We start from the raw sequence: 16,939 nt of genomic DNA, 5'->3' as shown, positions 1-16,939 counted from the left end.
CTTCCTCCCATGAAGAAAAAAAAGAGAGAAAGAATTCATGGCCATGGACAATAGTGTGGTGATTACGGAGGGTCAGGGGGAGAGGATGGGTGGAGGTGGAAGAGGGTTTAAGGTGGATAAATGGTAATAGAAAAATCAATAAAAATAAATATTTTAAAAGGAGAGGGAGATGTGTAAATAACCACCATCCACAATGGAATAAGTGACACATTTATATATTCTATCAATTCTAAGGTTGAAACAGACTGGACCCTAAGCATAATGCGTGAAAGCACAGGGGAAAAGCTCCTTTCCAACAAAGCATATGTCTCAAGAACCAGCTGCTCCTCTGTTCTTCCATCAGTCCAAAAGTTCAGGTGTGGATAAAATGGTACAGATGAGTACTGGGATGCATTGAGGATACAGCTGCTAAATCTACAGTTTATTTGGCACCCTAAATGGAGCTAGATTCTGTCTGGAGACTAAAGACTGCGAAATCCTAATTTAAGACATCGCCTTTAAAAAAACTAGAATTAAAAAAAGAAAGAAAAACATAATGACAATACATTATGACTTAATAATATAACACACATATTACCTTTAAATATGATCCATAGTATTTTGTTACATATGAGCTATCACACTGACTCAAAACGGTTATTTCTTGCTGAATGTCTTCGATTTCATCTTCAGCTTCCTCAAGGTCTATGATTTTAATAGCAACCACTTGCTGGGTACGATTATCAATCCCTTTGAAAACTTCTCCAAAGGAGCCTTTGCCAATGCGTTCTAATTTGGTGAACAGTTCTTCTGGATCAGCTATATTATTCTAAAAGATGGGAGAGAAAGAAAGAAAAGAACACAAATGTTTTGCATCAATTTTTAAATGATGAAAAATAAATCATATAGGACATTAACACATTTTTAAAAGCATACCAATTTCCTTGACTTTTCATATGTGCTTTGTTAGAACAACAGCAATCCCCGATATTCAGCTAGTTCATACTCTACTGGATCACCCACACTCACTGGGCTTAGCTGATCCTGCTATCACAAAAAGCCCTACACAGTGAATGTTACCTCTGATGCCTGCCAAAGGGCCAGACACATTGCACAATAAAGTAGCTGGTTATAGATAGTTTGCACATTAATGCTATGGTAGCAATAGTGGAGGAATTCCTAGCCTAAGCAATAGGTAGGTGAATCATTAAAAATTCTAACATTCCACCAGCAGTATATTACCTTTTAATTCTCCTTTTATCTTTCCAACTTGGACATCTCAATCACCCCACTTACACTTTTAAATCACCATGTAAACACCACAGAAACCAAAGACTTAATAATCTATGAGTCTACTTCTTTTCTTTACTTGAGATTTTATTCACATATAATGTTCTCATCAATGGCTGAGACAAGATTCTATGCCTTTATCATAATTGCTGATACTCATAAGAAATGGAAATATGTTGAACTTTCACAACTTATAGTGGCAGTTGAGAGTAAGTCAAGTATAGGTTTTTAGGTTAACACATATATAGGTATGACTTAGATTTATAAATTCCTATCCTTTCTTGACTTAGAATTATCCTTTATCTAATCATATACATTTTTAACTGAAATTTTATTCAAAGACAACCTTTACATGGTTACTTATGCTCATATTACTGAGTATTCAATATACTCCTATTCAAGTAGAAACACAAGATCTCCAAATCCCCCCAAAAGGCATGTTTTATTTTATATTTTAAGTGCCTTATTACTCTACATCTAAAACTCTATTTTGAGTTCCTTCAAATTATAGGAGAATTCTATCTAGTTATTGTGAGCTATCTGTATTTAATTTGGATCTGGATCACCTGTTCATTTACGATTTTATCTAGTCATCGATTTCAGGAGACAAACAGCACATTCCCTTATATATTCATTTATTAGACAAAGTGATCATTAAAGTTTATTTTTTTCTCTCACAAATTGACTAATTTTGAGTAACTTGAAAACTTTTAATCACCTTAATCTTTTTTCACCAACTTTTCTTTTTTACGACCTACTTAAATAAAGTTTACACATGGCCTGCTTGATTTATAAGTTTTCTCATTTTTCTTGGTTGGATTTTTTTTCTAATTCTAAAACGTACACTTTCTATGTAATAGTCTCTTTGATGTTGCAAGGTACTTCTTTTTTTTTAAGATTTTAATTTATTTATCTTTAGAGGGGAAGGGAAGGTGAGAAGGAGAGAAATATCAATGTATAGTTGCCTCTCATGTGTCCCCTGCTGGGAACTGGCCTACAACCCAGGCATGTGCCCTGACTGGTGCAAGGTACTTCTTATCCCCACCTACCTAGAGTACCCACATGAAACAAATGTATCTTGAGCTTCCCATATAGGCTTTTAAAAATAGGCTAGATATTCAGTAGGTTGGAAATACCTTTTTAATGCTCACATTTTGTTATAACATGTTCTTCAAATTCTGAGTACTATCATTATTGATGTTCTTGGTGTTCTATTTCTCACAAAGAAGACATTGTACTTCATTGTCATTACTATTACATAGCTGTTAAACCAAAGGTACTTCTCTTCCTACTCTTGGTGATTATGGTTCCTGTCTTTCTAGTACCTTGTAGGAAAGAAAAAAAAAACTCATCAAAGAGTTTGGTGACAGATTTACCTCCCTATAACTTTCTAAATTCAGCAGATTTGGAAAAGCAAAAAGAACAAATTGTAACTACAAAACAACTGTAAATATTGTAAATATGTCATGATTAAAAAAAACAGTATGTACTTTCTGATACACTCTCAAGTAGGAAGTACGTTCATTAACTTTATAACAAAAATTTTTGTTGTAAGAAACAAAAATTAAATCCTACTCTTCCTAATTCATATTTTATAAAGATTTGACCTAAACAATCAACCCCAGGGAGAATACAGCTGTTCTTGCTTTCTATAACAAATGGGTTCCTAAAAGTATGTAAATGAAACATTCAAAAATCAAGTTACATTTTGCATTTTAAAGAAGCTCTGAAATTAATCCTAACTCGTCAATATAGTTTAAGGCTTTAAATCAAAGAATACCAAGTTGAAGAAAGAAAAGGAGAAAGATCCATCATTTACATAATGTTTATGCTCTTTTATTTGGGGACTAAAAGTTCTCATGAAAAACCCCAACTTCCAGAGTAGAGGAAATCATGAAAACTAGTTTTTACTAGTATAACCTCACATGCTTGACTATATAAGAATATAGATCCCTACCCTGTTTGCTAGTCCCTGAAATTTCTATAGAAAAACCTAAGTTCTAAATCCCCCTCTCCTTTATCATCTCACAAGCTTCTTACACCTAAGTCTTCTTTTTTAAGATTTATTTATTGTTAGAGAAAGGGAGGGTTAAAGAGAAGGAGGGAAACTTCAATGTGTGGTTGCCTGTCATGTGTCCCCTGCTGGGGACCTGGCCTACAACCCGGGCATGTGCCCTGACTGGGAATCGAACTGGTGACCCTTTGGTTCACAGGCTGGTGCTCAATCCACTGAGCCACACCAGCCAGAGCCTAAGTCTTTTATTAAGACAGATTTCCCTCCTGGTTTTGGTGCAAGGGCACAAGTCAAGTAAATAAATGGTAAACATACCAAATAATGCAATTTAAGAACCACCTATATAAAGAAGCTATTTTTCCCAGTGTTATTCACATCACTCTTCTTCAGAGACTCTAGGAAAATCAACAGCTCCCTCTCCACCCAAATCAAATATTCTTTTTTTTTTAAGATTTTATTTATTTATCTTTAGAGGGGAAGGGAAGGAGAGAGGGAGAGAAACATCAATGTATGGTTGCCTTTCATGCGTCCCCTGCTGGGAACTGGCCTGCAGGGAAACCTGCCTGCAACCCTGGCATGTGCCCTGACTGGGAATCGAACCACGATTATCTGGTTCGCAGGCCCGCGCTCAATCCATTGAGCTACACCAGCCAGGGCCAAATCAAATATTCTTTTAAGAATATTAACATTTCCAAATCTTTCTACCTCTACTACAAAATTGCAGCTTACTTCTATATCTGTATTTGTATTACCTTCTCAAAGCCATAACTCAGGAAGGAGCTTTAAGTTCTGCAGCAGCAAATAGGAGGAATGGCTAATTAACTTCATACTGATTTATGATGAATGGTAGACAATTTATCCATGGCCCACAAAAATGGGCCCGTGAAAATAAACAACTCACAGATCTACCTCAGTACATTCACATTATTCCTTGACTGTATTTACCTTTGCTTAGCTTGAATTTAGACTCTTTAGCTATAAGTACAAATGTTACAAATTTAAGTCTTAAGCAGAGGCACCACATTACCAGTAAAGCCATAACAATGACAATAATAACCTTTTAGTATGGAAATGTCCTTAAGAAGTCCAAAAGGGAAAAACATAAGATGATCATTTTGCTTGTCTCCTGTGTAAGGTTAGGTGCAGATAAAAGAAGACTTCTTGCATACTTAAATCACAGAATTAGAGGGCTGAAAGAACTCTTGACAGTCTTCTAAGTGGTCTCTAATCCTGGCTGCACATCAGAATCACCAGTACAACATTTAAAATGCAGATAACTAGAACTCATTCCAAAAATACTGATTCAGAATCCCTGAGACTGGTCCCAGCGATCGGTATTTTTTAAAAGAAGTACTTCAAACTATTTTCCACGTAGTGATTTTGACAGCAATTTTAAGATCAGCATTTGGGCCCTGGCTGGTGTGGTTCAGTGACTGTGTGCTGGCCTGCGAATCAAAGAGTCACTGATTCAATTCCTAGTCAGGGCACATGCCTGGGTTGCAAGCCAGGTCCCCTGTTGTGGGCATGCAAGAGAGGCAACTGCACTTTAATGTTTCTCTCCCTCTCTTCCCCTCTCTCTAAAAATAAATAAATAAAATCTTTAAAAAAAAAGATGAGCATTTGGGAACCACTAAGCAAATAGATCTTGACATCTTGAATTTGTATCCTTGATTATCTTCAGAGATAAGGGTGTTTCTTCCAGATATAGGGGGAGTAATTCTCACATGAGTGTCTTAAGACCAGTTTCAGGAAAGTAGAGCAGTGAGGTGGGGAGAGGGAGGGTGGTGTGTGAAAACATATCAAAGTAACCTCACTTCTGTCATTTTGTCAAACTCCTTCAGGTTAAAATATCCAACATGGCAAGGTGCTATACTTTGAGGTAGCTTATCTTCAACCTCATCAGGGGGCATTACGAGTAAGTGAGCAGGAGAAACAAGAAAATTGTAGACAGAATTAGAATTCACCCTGGGGTTCTGTTAGAAGGGAGACTCATAAAGTTAAAGGTTAGAAAGAACTAAATGTAACAAATTTAGTTCCCTTGAATCTGAGGTAGCCAAATCAGACTTCCAATCTGGAGCTGAGAGTGAAAACATAACAGATTTAGGGAAGGGAGGTAGATTTCTCAGAGGATTTGAGCAGAAAGGGCTGTGCTCATGTGTTCCGAAAAAAGAAAAAAAACCTTGAAGAACTAAGAACCAAGCTGAGCAAGGCTGACCTCAAACAACATTTTCCACTTGTCTTCATACTTTAATAAAAATCATTCTACAAATGCTCTTGTTTATAAGATACTGTTTGCACTTTTACAAAGACTGATTGTGTGTATAGGCTATCAGTGACTGACTGAGGAGGAGGAATGTACAGGAAATAATAAGCAAAAAATGCTAATGATATCAAAGCTTATAAAGGAAAACCTGTTACAAATTCTCAAGAGGTAACACCAGGAGTGACCTACAGTGAACTCAGGATGCCCTGACAGTCAGAGAGAGTATCTAAAACTTCAGCCTAACAATGTACTAAAAACTAGAGATAACACCTAGTTAGCTACCTAATATTTGTTGAGATTAGTTCTCCCAAACTAAACAGAAAATGTTTTTCTAGATTACTTACATGTTTATACTCTTACCTGTAATCTAACAGGTAGAATACATGCAAATAAAACCCATTCTCTAGTGATTCCATGAGCCTCGAATTCAATTAGTTCTATTATGATCACCTATGTTAAGATTTTTCAATTGCCCTGTGAACACAGCCCTACAAGTTTGTTGGGTGCTTCCTAATCAAGATACTGCCGGAAGAAAATTAAAGATTAAAATCAAAGCCATTTACCTCTTAGTACTGCTTACACTCAAGATTGTAGGATACTATCTTTTTAAAGTGTTATATAATCCAAGCAAAACTGAGCTCTCCTTGGGTAGAAATATAATTCAATGGCTTTGAAAACTGCATGGAAATGTATAGGTCATTTGATCCAACTCCTTATCACTACCATCAGCAAAAAGTATTCATTGCATGCCTGCTGTGTCCTAGGCTAATATCACCAAATGGAAATCATGAAATTTAAGGCTATTTATGTGAAATTAATTGCAGAAGTAAAGAAAGGTAATGAAGGGAAAAATAAATCCTGGAATAAAAAGTACAGACCCTTTGAGATGAACAGTACTTAGCAAACATCTGATCCAAAGTTTATTTTTATATGGAGAAAAATGTAGCCTAGAGAGGTCATAAATTGTCAAATGACTTAAGGTGGTTCATTAGTGGCAAAGCTCAAAATCTTTTACATTTTTATTTAATTATTGTTCAAGTACAGTTTTCTTTTATTCCCATCCCAGGCCCTCCCCAGTGCTCCCCACCTCCCTCCCATTTCCACCTCCCTTAGTTTTGTCCTTGTGTCCTTCATACTCGTTCCTCCAAATCCCTCCCCTTTTTTCCCCTTAAATTCCCTCCACTCTCCCCTCTGGTCACTGCCCCCCTATTCTCTGTTTCAGTGTCTTTTGTTTTTATTCTGCTTGCTTGTTTGTTTTGTTGTTTAGCTTCCTGTTAAAGGTGAGATCATATGGTATTTGTCTTTCAACACCTGGCCTATTTCACTCAGCATAATACTTTCCGGTTCCATCCATGCTGTTACAAAGGGCAGTAGCTCCTTCTTTCTTTCTGCTGCACAGAATTCCATTATGTAAATGTACCATAGTTTTTGGATCCATTCATTTGCTGACGGGCACCTAGGTTGCTTCCATCTCTTGGCTATTGTAAATTGTGCTGCTATGAACATTGGGGTGCATAGGTTCTTTTGGATTGGTGTTTTAGGGTTCTTAGGATATAATCCCAGCAGTGGATGTGCTGGGTCAAAAGGCAGGTCCATTTTTAGTTTTCTGAGAAAATTCCATACTGTTTTCCACAGTGGTTGTACCAGTCTGTAATCCCACCAACAATGGATTAGGGTCCCCTCTTCTCCACAACCTCTCCAACACTTGTTGTTTGTTGCTTTATTTGTGATGGCCATTCTGACCAGTTTAAAGTGGTATCTCATTGTGGTTTTAATTTGCCTCTCTCTGATAGCTAGTAATATCGAGCATCTTTTCATGTGTCTCTGGATCTTCTGTATGTCCTCCTTGGAGAAGTGTCTGTTCAAGTCCTTTGCCCACTTTTTAATTGGGTTTCTTGTCTTCTTAGAGTGGAGTCCTGTAAGTTCTTTGTATATTTTGGAGATTAAACCCTTGTCTGAGGTGTCATTGGCAATTATGTTTTCTCATACAGTTGGTTCTCTTTTTATTTTAATACTGTTTTCTTTAGTCATGCAAAAGCTTTTAATTTTGATGATATCCCATTTGTTTATTTCTTTCCTTTATGTCCCTTGCTCTAGGGGACATATCAGTAAAAATGTTGCTGCATGAAATACCTGAGATTTTCTTGCCATCATATTCAACAGGCAAAAACTAAAATCTTTTCCAGGTAAGATCAGGAACAAGACAAGGTTGTCCACTTTCACCACTTCTATTCAATATAGTATTTGAAGTTTTAGCCACAGTGATCAGACAAGAAAAGGAAATAAAAGGCATCCAAATCAGAAAGAAAGAAACAAAACTGTCACTGTTTGCAGATGACATGATAGTGTACATGGAAAATCCTATAGACTCTACCAAAAAACTGCTGGACCTAATGAATGAATTCAGCAAAACAGCAAGATACAAAGTCAATATCCAGAAATCAAAGGCATTTTTGTATACCAACAATGAAACAGCAGAAGCAGAAATCAAGAAAAAAAAATCCCATTTGATATAGCAAAAAGAAAAAAAAACCTAGGAATAAACCTAAGCAAGGATGTAAAAGACCTGTATGCAGAAAACTACACAACACTCTAGAAAGAAATCAAGAAAGACACAAATGGAAACATATACCATGTTCATGGATTGGAAGAATTAACATCATCAAAATGTCCATACTACCCAAAGCAATTTACAGATTCAATGTAATACCTATTAAAGTACCAATTACATACTTCACAGACATAGAACAAACACTTCAAATTTTTTTTTAAATTTCCCTTTACTGATTATCCTATTACAGTTGCCCCAATCTTTCCCTTTGCCCTCCTCCACCCAAACCCCCTACTCTCTCAGGTAATCCCCACACCATTGTCCATGTCCATGGTTCATGCATATATATCCTTTGGCTACTATAATCTTTATGCTGTCCTTTACATCCCCATGACTATTCTGAAACTATCAATTTGTACTTTTCAATCCCTTTACCTTTTTTGCTCATCCCTGTCCCCTTCTCATCTGGCACCCATCAATATGTTTTCTGAACCTATGGCTCTGTTTCTGTTCTACTTGCTTATTTTGTATTTTAGATTCAATTGTCTATAGTTATGTATTTATTACCATTTTATTGTTCATAGTTTTGATCTTCCTTGTCTTAGAAAAGTGCCTTTAACATTTCATATAATACTAATTTGGTGATGATGAACTCCTCTAGTTCCTTCTGTCTTGGGAGCTCTTTATCTCTCCTTTGGTTCTATATAATAACTTAGCTGGGTAATCTTGGTTGTAGGTCCTTACTGTTCATCACTTTGAATATTTCTTGCCAATCCCTTCTAGCCTCAAAAGTTTCTTCTGAGAAATCGGCTAACAGTCTTATGGGAACTCCCCTGTAGGTAACTAGCAGCTTTTCTCTTGACACTTTTAAAACTCTCTCCTTGTCTTTAACCTCTGGAATTTTAATAACCATGTGTCTTAGAGTAGGCCTCTTTGAGTTCATTTTGTTTAGGACTCTCTGCACTTCATGGATTTGTATGTGTATTTCTTTTACCAGTTAGGGAAATTTTCTGTTATTATTTTTCACAAAGGTTTTCAATTTCTTACTCTCTCTTCTCCTTCAATAACTCAGCTGAAGTGAATGTTGGTACACGTGAAGTTGTCCCAGAGCTCCTTACACTACCCTCATTTTTAAAAATTATTTTTCTTCTTGCTGTTCTGATTGGGTATTTTTTGTTGTCATATATTCCATATCACTGATTTGATTCTCGGCTTCATCCACTCTACTGTTGATTCCCTGTAAGTTGTTTTTCATTTCAGTTAATGTATCCTTCATTTCTGACTGGTTTTTTTCTATGGTTTTCATTTCTTTTTATGCTGTTAAATTTCTCTCTGAGTTCATCTGTTCTTCCCCTAAGTTCTCTGAGCCTCTTTATAACCAGTACTTGAACTCTGCATCTAGAAGCGTGGTTGTCTCCATTTTGTTTAGTTCTTTCTCTGAGGTTTTGTTATAGTCTTCCATCTGGGCCATGTTTCTTTATCTCATTTTAGCAGCCTCCTGGTATTTGTTTTTAAGTATTACGCAGAGCTGCTACTTCATTCAGGCTTGGCAGTATGGCCTAACATAGTAGCTGTCCTGTAGGGGCCAGTGGCACAGCCTCCCCTATTGCGAGGTACACACACCATGATGGTTGTGTATACCTTGCTCTTGTAGTTGAGCCTTAATTGCCATTGGCATATCATAGGAGGGATTTGCCCAGGCCCATCAGCTTCAAGGACTGGCTGTGACCACTGACCATCAACCTCTGGCCTGCCAGAGGCCACTGTGGAGAATCAGCTGTGTAGGGGCCCACTCCACAGAGCAAGACTAACTTCAGCAGGGCTTCTGTGCCTGTTGAGTCTGCACCTTGAGTGTGTTGCTTCTGGAGGTGATTGGGTGGTGGTGATTGTAGGGGACCAGTTTGTCATGGCCTGGCAAATGTGACTCAGCCCTGTATGGAAAACCTAGAAATGCGAAGTGGTGGGCAGGAGCCAGAACTTCAAACCAAGTTTTCCTGTGGGAATCAGGCCTAGAAAATACTTAGACTGTTATGGCTTGCTCTTACTAAAACTCCCTTACTCTGGTCTAAAACAACAAATGTGTATTGTCTATCTTCAAGGTAATTTCCAAAGCCTGTATGAGTTCTCCCAAGGACAGACCTAATGAGCTCATCGTCATTCCCCTTTGCATGTTATTTTTATTTCCTTGATTGTACCTAGAATGTAGACAATAATATTCTATGTGATAGATAATAAATCTTTCTATGATGTAAGACCTCAGGAAAACAATAAAAGCCTGTCTAGGCAAGGGTCGGGGTGCCCCCCTCTTGAGGGAGTGGCCGAGGCACCATAGGCACTCTCCCCTTAAGAGAGTAGTCATGCCTGGTCCCTTTTTCCACACAGGGTTGTTGTCGCCTGTGCATTGATGCTCGTCGTATACCACAACAGGTGGACTATGCTGGACAGGGTCTGCAACAGGTGATACCTCATGGTCTGTAGCTGTCTTCTGGGTGTGATGCCTCTAGGGGCCTTTGGGAGGTGCAGGTCAAGGTCAGCCACTGCCTGTGCTTTGTCAGGGACACCTGGCATAAGATGCAAGAAATTTACAGATGGCTGCTACTTGTGCTGGACTTGGAGGTGCCCAGGAGAGACCAAGCTGTGAACCAAGTCCAGGTGCTGCCAGTGCTGGGCCCGAGGTCACTTAGCAAAAGGTATGGGGCTTGCTGAGGCCAGATTTTGTTTGAGAGGACTTAGGAAAATCTGAAGCATGAGCCAAGAAAAGTCATTCATATAAAAAAGCCACTGGAAATAGCTTGGGTAGACCCTAAAGTTGGGTGGAGTGGAGCCTCAGAGAATCACCAGGGTGGGCAAAATAGTGTGAGCCAGGTTGATGAGGTCTCAGATATGGCTCCTGCCTGCCAGCTCTATGGGGAAAGGGCTCAGAAAAAGAACAATGGCATCTGTCAGCACTTCTATCTGGGATAAAGCTGCCCCTCCAGTTCTCACCCTGATACTGGACAACTCAGTTCATCCCTGTCTCTCTCTGGTTCCTTTCAAGCTACTGCCCCAGTGCTAGAGCTCAGAGTCAGTGAGTCTGAGTAAGTCTATGTGTGGGCTCTTTAAGAGGAACTGCCAGGCAATCCAGAAGTTTCTGTCTTCCACAGCTTCAATCCCTACTGGTTTTTACTGTCAGAAGTTATGGGAACTTACCTATCTAGCACTGGAACCCTGGGCTGGGGGGGGATGTTTTGGGGCTGGGACTGCTCACTCCTGAGATACCCCTCCAATTTTTATCTGTCACATGTAGGTGTGGGGCCAACCCATTCTGTATTTCCACTCCTCTTACCAGTCTCAATGTGGTTTCTTCTTTAATTCTGTAGTTGTCGAACTTCCATTGAGCTCAACTTCTGGCAGTTCTGAATAATGAATGTTCTGTACCTTGGTTGTAATTTTAATATGGCTGTACAAGGAGGTGGGCTGTGTTTACCTACATTGCCATCTTAGCTTTCTGCTGCAGAGCTGACACTTGAACCCAGGACTCCTTACTTTTAAGTCTAAGGTCTTTCACTACAGCTTGGATTAATTTGTAACTTAAACTATATTCTTTTGCTGTAAATCCAAAATTACTTTTCATCATAAATAAATCCCACAACTGCCCAATGTCTACTTAGAAATAGCCCTACATTTCAAGAGTTAAAAACAATTATAACTTAAAAGAATTTTAATAAAACATAACTTTCCTATTCTTTAAATGATATGAATAATTAGTCTTGAACCACTCTGCAATTGGCTGATCCTTGTATACATGCATAATTGCCAAATATTTTATATTATAATCTTATAGAGATATTATATAATCTTGACTTTTTTGGCAAGGTTACTATACTTGGTGCATTGTTTTTCCACATTAATAACTAGACAGGAATAGGCTAACCTTTAGAGTGTGGGAGGCAAGATAATGATGGTATTCCACACCACTATTCCCATAGGATCCACTGCCCAGGGGCCAACAGCTCCACTTTCAGTTTTATCACTGATTTATTGTAGACTTCAGTAACCCTTAACACTAACATTTTCAGTTCTGTTCGTAAAAAAGATCTTCAAATTGATGAAATTTTCCAAGAATAAAAATATTTTTGTGGTAGATTTTATATAAGCATAAAATTGTTAAATTACCATGCCAATACTCAAATTACTTTAATAATGAGAGAGACTAAAAAACTCCTCTTAAGTTTTTGTAAGCTTTTGAAAATTGAGATATTGGAACAGTATTTCTCAATTTTCTATAACCTTAGGTTAAAATTACAAGTATGTGATAAAATATTATGGAATTCTTAAGAAACTTCTGTGATTCATATTTCTGAAATAAACTATGTAGCTTCACTATCTTTTACCTATAATACAGTAAGACTTCAGATAAAAGCTAAGTATGTCTGTATATGTGTCAAAACTAAAGAATTGGGCCTTTTGGTCTAATTTCCTTAAGCAGTCAGTTTGAATTTGTATTTCTATGTTTATGAGAGCTCAAAATAACTATCTAAACACAAAGAAAATGTTCTTAGTTTACCTATTTTTATGACATACTAATATTTTTACATATCATTCAAAGGTTATTATAACTTTCTTTTGCAACATAAAATAGAAGTAAAATTGTCTTATTTTATGTATATGCAATGATATAAATGATATGTAGTCACAACAACCTGGGTTTCCTTCTGGTCATCACATAGCATTTTATCAACTCACAGTTGAGTCCCTGTACCAACTCACTTAAAGACAGTTTTGAGATAGATGATGTAACAGCAAAGTAGCCCTGGTCTTAATGGCAAAGCATAAAGTCAAAGCTCTCACACAGTGGCTGAGGTGGAGTGAGTGGTGGAAGGGGGGAATGGAGACAACTGTACTCAAACAATAAAAAATATGAGAAAAAAAGTTCTTACACAGTATTATTTTCTACGATTAAGGCAACATTTTAAACTTCCAGCAGTACTGTGCATAGCAAGAAGAAGAATGTGTTTATAAGGCAGAAATAAAATTAAATTTATAAGTACTTTTTCATGTTCTCTTTATTTTATTATTCTTATTTTAAATGTACATTAGCAAAAATACTTAGAATAGAAATACTGCCGTAAAAGATAACATTGTGAAATTTATTATAAAATATTTTGACACAGCTGCATAAATAACAGCAGTTTGAGAAGTTTCTCCTGATTAATAATTTTAAGTCTACTTCATCTTTAAGAACACAAGAATAATTGATAATATTCCTTCATCTTAATTTTTCCTACTGGAGATAGGATAAGAGAAGCCCTTCCTCTTTCTCATAATTTGCATTCTTCTCTTTACACAAGCTCAGATTAGAGAAATAGAACAATGAAGTAAGTAAGTGAGACACATTTTGGGATGTGAAAAATGCATTTCTTTAAATATTTTTGTAGGATAATTTAATTTACAATCTGGTGAAGAAGAATGAAACAGTTATTTGATTATATTAACACTTTGCCACGTACTACATTTTTCCAAAGAAAAAAAATAAATACAGGCAGGATGATAAGGAATTTGACCATAACATCCTTCCCCTTAGAAATTCTCAATCAAGAAACTAAGTCATAATAGGCAGCACTTTTATTTAGCTCTATTTCCCAGATAGATCTTCAAATTCCTGTTATTTCAATTAAAAATAGAAATGTCAGATTATTTTGTTCAGCCAGATCAATTATCTTTGGATCTAAGACCTCTTAAATTAATGGAAATAACTAATTTTGTCTTTTTTGACTCTCTGGGATCTGAAGTTCATTTGTCTTTAATTATATTCATGGGAAGGGGAGCAAAACACTCCTCAAATAGTCACGTTCTTTCAATAAACCAAAACTCAAGGCTATCATCACAATAAATGGTGGTGGATACAAATTTCATTGCCTCAGTTAACTTATTTCTCTCTGACTTTACAACCATTCCAAAGGAAAAAGGAGGTCTGGTTTCTTATATGTATTTCAGAGGTAAAGAGAGGAGAAATGTCAGGCAAAATTAGCTTAATTTTGCTTACTCTGTAAATTACAAGAAATCAGTGATTAAATGATGGCTTCAACATCAGTATATTGAAGGAGAGAGGTGGGCTCAGTGATCTCTAAATTATCTACTATTCTTATTTCGTGAATTTGTGAAGTATTGGAAGCCAAATCCCTTTGTTTCCCTGCTTGTATCAGTAGCAGTTGCCCATTCTATTTCTGAAGCAATTATTAAGGTAAAAGATGAACTGCCATTGGCCACATACAATGGCTCAAATGAAAAGTATATACTATCCCACTGTTCAAGAAAGAAATTCAGAATCACTAGTTGACTGCATTCAAGTCCCAACTCTCTGATACTATAATGAAACAGGCTCAGAAGCCAAGGATGGATAAAGAGGAACAGAGTGAGTACTGTCCAGACTGATCTCCCACCTGTCATACTGGCTATGTTCCATTATATATGAGTGGCTGCTCCAAGGAAGTCAAGGGGATCCAGAGTTCAGTTCATACAGGACCTAAGCTTCTATTACTCTTCCTCTCCTTCAACTGTAAAGCAAATTCATTCAGAAAGTAAAGTAGCATTTAGACTGAATTCTAGTTTATACTTGACCATATACAGAAGTAGAACATCCAATAAAACTAAGTGCCCAAAGGTAAAATTTCAGGATGTCTTACCATATTCCCAACTCAATGCTTCTATTGAGTAGTAGCTTAGACATAAAAACCTAAATGCAATGTTCCACTGGAGAACAATTCTACTTTTTGCTACTTTTGGGCCTTTGAGTCACACCATTTTCTCCATCAACAATAATTCTACCTCTTCTCCATCTGTCAAAATTCTTCATCTCTAATTCAAAAATACCTCTCTAACTCCTCGGGGGAAGTTGATCACCCAAACACAATTGATTACTTCATCTTCTATGCTCCCACAGCCTTTTCCTTCAGTTCCATTTCTTTTTTAAAAAAATAATTTTATGTAGTTATTTTTCAAGTATAGTTTTTTTGTCTTTTTCTCCCATCCCAGCCCCCCCCGCCCCATGCTCCCCACCTCCCTCCCATTTCCACCCCCCTTAGTTCTCATCCCTGTGTCCTTCATATTTGTTCCTCCAAATCCCTACCCTTTTTCCCCCTTAAATTCCCTTCCCTCTCCCCTCTGGTCACTGTTCCATTTCTTGAACACACATTATCTTTGCATTCTCTTTGATTGTCATGATCTTTTTATTTTCTAATAAGTAAGTTCATTAATAAATTGGATCTGTCTCACTGAGTACCAATTACCCACCCTCACAGGACCCAGTATATTGCTTTGTATAGTGTAGGCCTTGGATGTTTGCAGGTTGTTTACCTGGAGGTTCTCCTAAGATGAATCATTGACATAAGGTAGTCCTTTCATTTACCATTTCATTTCTGACTTTTGGTACAAGGGAGGTTACATTCAATAAACTGAACAATATTAAAATAGGTATGAAATGCTAAGTCAATTCCTTTTCTCGCATGTGATTGACATAATAAAAATTTTCCAAAGTGATAAATGAATTTTTTTCTACTGAATAGTTCTTTTTAAAATTAAATTTATTGGGGGGGCATTGGTTAATAAAATTGTACTGGCTTTACATGTATAATTCTGTAATACATCATCTATATATTATATTGTGTTTGCCACCATAAGTCAAATCTCCTTCCAACCACCATTTACCATGCCCCCCTTTACCTTCTTCAACCTTCCTCCAGCCTCCTTTCCCTATGTTAATCACCATACCCATGCCTGTTATCTGTGGATTTTGAGTTTTTATTTATTGATATTTTTGCTTAATCCCTTTACCTTTAAAATCCAGCTCACAACACCCTCCTGTATGACAGTCTGTTTTCTGTACCTATGAGTTTGTTTCTACTTTGTTTGTGAGTTTATTTTGTTCATTAGATCCTGGATATAAGTGAAATGACCATATTTTGCTGTGCATAATGGACATCCATGTTTTTGGCCCAAACTTTCAAAAAAAATCTTTCATTTTAATTTTTAATTTAATTGTTCTTTATTTAAATTTAGATACTTTTTTATTATAAAGGAATTTTACCATTTATTTTTGAGCATATTATGGTACAAGAAATTTTATGTAACAATTGCAAAACATAAGAACAGATACAGGGTACAAGAAATTTTATATACTGGTAACAAATTTACAATATTTATGCATCAGAGAAGGCCAAGAATGCTTCTTCACTAATGATATCAGAAATATTATCTTCTTCAATTTATATATTACCAGTGTCTTCTGAAGAGTCACTTGCCTTATCCTAGTAAATTTCATCATCCTTAGTTCCAACCAGAGCATTGCTAATGCCGCATTTTTTAAATGATTTCACAACCACTTCCTTCTTGACACTGTTCCACAATCTTAGGATCCAATCACAAGCCTGGGCAACTACATCCACAATGTACACTCTTTCTTCATTAGGGCCTAAAAGGGCTTGTTTACTTACACATCAAGAGGTTGCAATTGGCTGGTTAGCCCACCAGTATCACAGCAAATTGGGTTTCAAGTCCATTCTGTGATTGCTTTTGCACTTTGTGTAACATGGGCTTTGAAGTGATCAAAAACAAGCAAAGCTGATTTTTTAAGTAATTCTTCAGGCCTTTGTAAACAAACTTTGTTAAACCAGATTTTCATGCCTCTTTCATTCATCCATCCTTTTTTCATGCATGTGGCCAGTAACTCCACTTGGAATCTTTTCTTTCAGAAACATTTTTCTTTTACAGATGATCATAGGTGGTAGCTTTGTCCCATCTGCACAGCAGGCTAGAGCAACTATGAAGTATGTTTTCTCACAAACACTAATTTTAACAGCCATGG

At 36.8% G+C, this 16,939-nt stretch overlaps 1 protein-coding gene across 1 annotated transcript in view; it reads right to left on the bottom strand.

The window, feature by feature from the left end:
* The window catches only part of STK26 (serine/threonine kinase 26), a 74,941-nt gene that overhangs the window by 30,001 nt on the left and 28,001 nt on the right, over positions 1-16,939 (bottom strand). The window contains exon 3 of the mRNA XM_037146368.2: positions 578-808. Coding sequence (XP_037002263.1) covers positions 578-808 — 231 coding nt within the window. The remainder of the gene's footprint in view (positions 1-577; positions 809-16,939) is intronic.

Source organism: Artibeus jamaicensis, unplaced genomic scaffold (assembly GCF_021234435.1).
Source record: "Artibeus jamaicensis isolate MK-2021 breed Jamaican fruit bat unplaced genomic scaffold, CSHL_Jam_final contig_240, whole genome shotgun sequence".
NCBI lineage: Eukaryota > Metazoa > Chordata > Mammalia > Chiroptera > Phyllostomidae > Artibeus > Artibeus jamaicensis.
Note: the sequence above shows the minus strand (reverse complement) of the source record. Positions and strands in the feature narration are given on the sequence as shown.